Here is a 7,054-nt window from a genome sequence, read left to right as displayed (position 1 = left end):
ACCCCCCCCGGCTGGCTTCGAGGCTAGGGGACAGGTGCACACCAAGGAGAGCAGACGGCGTCCAGAAGCTGGGCAAGGCAAGGAAACAGAGTCTCCTCCAGAGGTTCCGGAGGGAGCAGAGCCTTCCTGACCCTTGGGTTGTTTGATTTTTTTCAATTAAATAAACAATTCTTTTTTTTTTTAAGAATTGTTTATTTAATTTATTCATTCATTTATTTTATTTGACCAGAGAGAAACACAGAGAGAGAAAGTAAAAACATCAAGCCACCAGGTCCACGACTCGATCCACAGTCAACCATGGGAGTGTCCAGCATCCTTAGCACCACGCCACCTGCTGGCCCCCGAACCCCTGGGTTTTAAGCCAGTGCCATCCATTGCTGACTTCAGACCTCCAGAACTGTGTCCACTTTTCTTTTTTAAAGGTTTTTGTCTTAAGGCACGTGAGCTTGCTGGAGAGAGAGACAATGTGAAGGAAAATGAGAAACCACTCCCCAGCGGTGGCCACACCAGTGCTTTCTCTTCCATTCTTCTCCTGGGTTTTGGGCAAACACTGGTGTGATGCTCAAGCCAGTGGATCTCGGACTCCAACCATGGCTGGCCATGTGGGAATCCAGCGCCTTACCCACCACGTTACCTGCTGGCCCATATCCACATTATCATTATTATTATTTAGAGATGTTTGTGCTTGCTGGAGAAATAGAGAGACAGAGAGACAGAAAGCGAGAAATCACCCCCCAGGAGGAATGGCCATGCCACAGTCCCTTCTCCTCCATTCAGCAACTGGGTTAACTTTATTGCACACACCTGTGCCTGGAATCTCAAGCCACCAGCTCCAGAACTTGAACCGTGGTTGGCCTTGTGGGAGTCCAGCAACCTAACTATTATGGCATCTGCTGGTCCCTCCACATTATTTCTTGTCGTTAAATATTTTTTCTTTATTCATGATAGAGGGCACGTGTACACACAATGAGAGACAGAGAAGCACCCTGCACAGACTCCGGTCACGCAGCAAAACCTTCCTCCAGCCCTCCAGCCCTTCGAATCTTGGGCCCTCACATGAACGCCTAACAAGTCTCAGGCTGAGATTCAAACCACAGTGGCCATGTGGGATGGGGCTTCTCCTGAGCAACATCCTACAACTTTGCCATGGAGTCAGCCCTAACCTGCTGAGAACATCCATAGGTATCCTTAAAATACTGTGTTACATTGTATCCACATACAAAGGGACTTCGATACCTTGGTGGGGAAAGGAATTAAAGTGCAAGGCTATCAAGGTGTAAAAAAGTTTTGAAATCCATGCAACAGTTTTTCCCTAGTAATATTTCCTATAATAGTTTATCATTCAGTATCCTTCATAAACGTCTGCTATTTTTTTCATCTTTTTTAAAGAATTATTTTATTTAACTTTATTTATTATTATTATTATTATTATTATTTTTCAGTTTGATCAGAGAGAGACAGAGAGAGAGAGAGGAAGTGAGAAAGCAAGCCACCAGGTCCGAGACTTGAACCGTGGTCAGCCCTGTGGGAATCCAGCGCCTTTAACCACCATGCCACTTGCTGGCCCACCGTCTGCTATTTTGAGCCTGTAAGTTTGGGCAATTTCTTCTAGAAGCCATAGGAATGAATAAGGACTTGCCTCTCGGGTCTTTCCCCTTCTCTCTTGAATAAAGTCAGCGCTAGCAGGGCGGCTTCTCGGTTGCTTCTCGGCTCTGAGCGGACACGGGGAATTCAATACGACCTCCATCCCAGCTCGGTCGGCTCTCCAGGAGTCAGCCCAGCCGGTCACCTCCTTTGCCTTCTCTCAGCACTGACAGCCTTCAACCCCCAGTTTCCAAGGCCCAGCCCTTGCTGTCCTCACCCTCAGCCTCTTCCTCACTCACTCTGCCCCAGACACAGTGGTCTAACCTTTGCACTAGCTGTGCCTTCTCTCTAAAACGCTTCTTGCCCAGATAGCTCTGTAGCTGGTTCCTACACTCAGATCTCAGCTCAGACGTCACCTCCTCAGGGAAGCCTTCCTGACTACCCACCTACTAGACCCCTCACCAGCCAGTCTCTTTTCCCTGTTTTATTTTATTCATGGAAGTTATGGCAAAGCTGATTTTTTTAAAAAGAGTTGCTGTGGGTTGCTTGCACTCACTGGAGAGACAGAGATAGAAAGTGAAAAATCACCCCCCAAGGGGGATGGCCGTGCTGCAATCCCTTCTCTTCCATTCTCCTCTTGGGATTTTGGGCATGCACACACACGCACCTGGCATGAATTTTAAGCCACCGGGTCCGGGACTTGAAGTGCAGTCGACTACATGAGAGTCCAGCGACATAACCATTACACCATCGGCTGATCCTGACAAGCTGATTCTTTTAAAAATCCACCTCTTCATGGGGCCAGCAGATGGTGTATGGAAGTTAAGGTGGATGGATCCCACACAGCCAACTGCATGGTTAGAATCCTGGACCCGGCAGTTTGAAAATCACACTGGGTGCATGTGCACGCCCAAAATCCTGAGAGGAGAATGATGGATAAAGGACTGGTGTGGACATCACCACTGGGAGGGTGACTTCTCACGTTCCCTCTCTCCCTGTCTCTCTGGTGGGTGCATGCTCCTTCTGGCAGAATTTAAATTAGAAAAAAACCAAACTTCTCCTCACATTAAACCGCACTGCCCTGCAGAGCAGCCACTGGCCCACGGGGTCCGTGCCCAAGGGCACTTGCATAGCTGGTCTGAGGTGAGACGGGCAGGAAGGGTCAGACGCATGGGGACACGCACCTGGGTCGTGCAGGGCCGGGTGGAGTCTGGAGACACCGTGGGGACAGGGCAAAACATCTCAGTGACAGCTGTTGGCATCAACTAGTTCATGAAATTGAAGCGTTTTGGATTTACTGGGTTTTAGAAGACATTGTTTCGTTTCTTTTTATTTTTGCAGAAGACACATGTGCTCGCTGAGACAGAGAGAAAGAGAGAAAGAGAGGGAGAGGGAAAGCAAGAAAGCACTTCCCATGGGGGCTGGTCATACAGCAATCCCTTCTCCCCTTTTCCTTTCGGGAATCCGGGCACACGCGTTCATGTGCCCGGCATGTTTTTCTAGCCACTGGATCTGGGATTTGAACACATGGTTGGCATGTGGGATCCAGCTGCCTAACTTCCACACCACCAGCTGGCCCACCATGTACTTCGATGGTGTTATGTTTGGATGATGGTTTGTCCCCCAAAGTTTTATGTTTGGGAATTTGGCGTTGGGAGGTAGTGAGGCCTAGTGGGAGGTGAGGGGATCATGGTGACAGCAGTGTGGAGGTGACACTCTCAAGAATAAACTAATGACGTCCCTTGAGATGAATGAGTCCTAGCTGCTCTAAGAGCAAGCTGCTCGCTCGCTCCCTGCAGGCACCATCCTCTGTGTTGCCATTGGCCAAGCTGTAGGTCTACGCCTCTGGACTTTCCAGACTAAGCAAGGGACGGCGCGGCAGGGCAAGGCCCCCGCTGAGGCTGCCATCCGTCGTGGCCACTGCAGTCTCCCCGGTGCTGGACAGCACCTGGCACACAGTAGGTGCTCAGGAGACAGCTCTGTTGAGTAGAGACGCGAGTGACGTGCATTTATGTCACGTGGCCATCCGTCGTGGCCACTGCAGTCTCCCCGGTGCTGGACAGCACCTGGCACACAGTAGGTGCTCAGGAGACAGCTCTGTTGAGTAGAGACGCGAGTGACGTGCATTTATGTCACGTGGCTCGTGTCTCCAGCCGCTGCTCGCCAGTCTGCCCATGTCCCGTCTTCCCTGTTACTCTCCTGCTGCCTGAGCTGAGCACAGAGCTTCGCTTTGCTCGGCACTGCCCGTGTCACGCCACCGCCCATGTCAGCACTTTGCAGGCTGTGCATGTCCCATCGGCGGGGCTGCGGACTGAGCAGGGAGACAGACACGGTAAGTGTGCGGCCGGGTCTGAGTGGTGGGCAGGGCTGCTGCAGCTCAGTGGAGGAGGTGGAGCAGGAGAAGGGCACACAGGAGCCATGTTCCTGGAACGAGTGACAGAGAGAGAGGGAAGAAAGGGAGGAAGGACCAGCAGACTGGACTAAGGGCATGCTAAGATTTCTGTAGAGGGCCAGCTGGCAGCATGGTGGATAAGATGGCTGGATCCCATATGGCTGACTGTGGCGGTTCGAATCCTGGACCCAGCAGCTTGACACACCAGGGGTGTGTGTGTGTGTGTGTGTGTGTGTGTGTGTGTGTGTGTGTCCCAAATCCGCAGAGAATGGCGGAGAAAGGACTGCAGTGTAGCCATCCTCCCTAGGGGTGCTTTCTCATTTTTTTTCTCTCTCTCTGTCTCTCTCTGACAAGTGCACCTACTCTATAGCAAAAATAAATAAATAAATAAATAATGCTGTGGAAATGTTACCGCACAGAGACTTAAAGGCTTCAGGAAAAAGAAACCTAGAGAAGCCCTCTGGATCCCAAGGAGGGAGAGCGGAGAGGCCTGGGGCTGGCCTGGGAAGGGTTTTGACCTCCACCTGCTGAGAGATCACCCTCACTGTTGACCAACAAGCCCTGGGAGCAGGGGGCACGTGGGTGTTTACTTCCTGGCTGACGGGGCTCCAGAAGCAACAGGTGCAGCTGGCTGCGGATTTCATCTGACTTCAGGCCTCGTGGCCTCCCGTGGCTCCCAAGGGTGTCTCCCTGCCCAGCCACAGCAGAAAGAGCCAGGTCTGGGGACTTGGTGCCGGCGCTCAGTGCGACCTGGGCTAAGCCCTTCGCCCTGTTAACAGCAGGCAGCCGCATGGGAGGATTTCTAAAGCAGCACCGGCAGTAGCAGGGGAGGTGTCTGCAGCGGGGTCCCCCGTATTGGCATGTGAGCACCTCGGGGAGTCCTCTCCAGGCCTAAAAACAAGAACCAGACCTATGGCCCAGCCTGTGTGTAATTGATAGCCAGCTGAACTGAAGTGCTGGGAGCCACGTGGCCAGCCGTGGGTTCAGATCCCTGGGCCGGCCTGAAAACAGGCTGGTGCGCTTGTGGGCCCCGACATCCTACAGAGCTGGAGGGAAGGGTAGGGAAATCATGGCAGGGCGAGACCCTGGGGGTGCAGTCCCCTGCGACTAAAATAACTAACAGACAGCAGTTCATGGCTACCAAGTCCTTGGTATGGGCAGGCTCTGTCCTGAGCTTTTTTTTTTTTTTTTAATTATTTTAAACTTCACTTATTTATTTACTTATTTACTTATTCATGATACGATGTGTGCACTGGACAGAGAGGCAGAGAGTGGAGCGGGGAGAGAAAGCACCCCAGGGGTACAGCTACACGGCAATCCCTTCCCCACTCTCTTCTCACACAAACACGCGCCCTACATGTGTTTTGAACTGCCAGTCCATGCGCTATGCCGCAGGCCACGCGGGATCCAGCACCTTACCCTCCATGCCGCCTGCGGGCCCTGTCCTGGGCACGTCATCTGTTTTAACTCCTTCAATGCTCATCACAATCCTACAAGGTGGGCGCAATTATTAACCTATTACAACTGCAGAAGTCAAGGCACAGAGAGGCTGGGTGCTTAGCTCAACATCACACAGCCTGCGAGTGCTGGGTGTGACAACAGGCTGGCTGCCTCCCAAGGCCCTGCCCAGAATCTTGAGTTATTCACAGGAGGGGTGCACTTTCCAGCCCCCAGTGTGACCTTGGAAATGCTGCAGGGCTCCTGGGAGCTGGAGTTTCCTTCCCGACCCCAGAGCTCGGGGCCCTCGGAGGGCGAGCATGGTCAGATGTGGCAGCGGAGTTCTTCCCCGCGCCGACCCCTCCACCAAGGCTGCAGACCTTGTTGAGGCCGCTTTCCTCGCCACACGCAGATCCAGCAAAGCACACAGTAGGTTCAGAGAGGCCAGGTGTAGTTCCTGAGGCCACACAGCAAGCCAGAAGCGGCTCAGCACCCTGATTCCCCTAGGAAAGGTGGTTCCTCCCATTCCCAGACTGGAGGGCGGCCTGGAGAGGCCCTGGGCTGAGGTTAGAGCAGGAAACCACAGGTCTCCCGCTTCCTTTTCCCCAGGCACTTCCTCTGCACTCGCGGCCAGGGAGGGAGGTCTGATTCGGAGACACTGGCTCTCAGGGAACGAGCTTAGCCTTGATCCTGCCCCCAGATCCCCTCCACCTCGGTCCAAAAGGTGGGAGGAGACACCACAGTGACCTCCACTGCAGCTGGGACTCTCCTACCACTAACTCGGGACAGTCCCGCTCTCCACTTGGACCCTCGGTGTCTTCATCTGTGGAACGAAGACAACCCCTACCTCACAGATGTCTGTGAGGGTGAAAGGCGACATGGCAGGGCACAGGTTAATAACTAGGGGACTCCAGGGAAGAAAGTTCTTTCTGGGTGACACTGAAGGGCAGGGGCATTTTGAGTTTCTAGAAAATAGTATCTCAGCCCTTTACCTGTATCACTCCATCTGACTCCTCCAGGGGAAGGGTTACCACAGTCACCATTTGACAGGTGAAGAAATAAAGCACAGAGAGGTTAAGCAACCGACCCGAAGTCACACAGCTATTAGATGGTAAAGGGGACTGGAACTCAGGTGTGACCGCAGAACTGATCTTATGCTAGGCAAGGAGGACAGCGGCCTCCCTCCCCCTCCAGTCCAGTCCCCTCCAGTCTAGTTCCTGTACACACACGCGCGCACATGCACAGCTGCCCGAAGCTGAAGGGTCCCTGCGTCCCGGCAGCCCCACTGCCCGGCTGGGCAGACTGAGGCCCCTGCCCACCTTCTGGTGCTTGCGCTCCTTCTCGATGCGGTCCATCCTCTCCAGGCGCAGACGGTCCAGCTCCAGGCGCAGCTCGTCCAGCTCGGGCGCGACGTGGTGGCGGCTGACCAGCACCTCCAGGATCTCCAGGACGCGCACGACCTTGGGCATGAGGCGCGCGATGGCCTCGCAGCCGTGCTGGTCGATGACCCGCTCGAACTCGTGGCCCACCAGCGACGCGATGTCGTACACGTCCATGACCGTCAGCTCCGCCACGTTCTTCTCCAGCGCCGACTCGGCCGCCAGCGCCGACCCCCGCTCCTCCTCCCTGGCCCCCCCGCCC

At 53.9% G+C, this 7,054-nt stretch overlaps 1 protein-coding gene across 1 annotated transcript in view; it reads right to left on the bottom strand.

The window, feature by feature from the left end:
• RILPL1 (Rab interacting lysosomal protein like 1) overlaps nt 1–7,050 on the bottom strand; it is a gene marked incomplete at its 5' end in the record, with an annotated part of 50,085 nt that extends 43,035 nt beyond the window's left edge. Inside the window, one exon of the mRNA XM_006149337.2 lies at nt 6,733–7,050. Within this exon, the coding sequence (XP_006149399.2) occupies nt 6,733–7,050 (318 nt within the window). The remainder of the gene's footprint in view (nt 1–6,732) is intronic.
• Between the last annotated feature and the right edge of the window lie 4 nt (nt 7,051–7,054).

The sequence above is a fragment of the Tupaia chinensis genome, unplaced genomic scaffold (assembly GCF_000334495.1).
Source record: "Tupaia chinensis unplaced genomic scaffold, TupChi_1.0 Scaffold000258_1, whole genome shotgun sequence".
NCBI lineage: Eukaryota > Metazoa > Chordata > Mammalia > Scandentia > Tupaiidae > Tupaia > Tupaia belangeri.
Note: the sequence above shows the minus strand (reverse complement) of the source record. Positions and strands in the feature narration are given on the sequence as shown.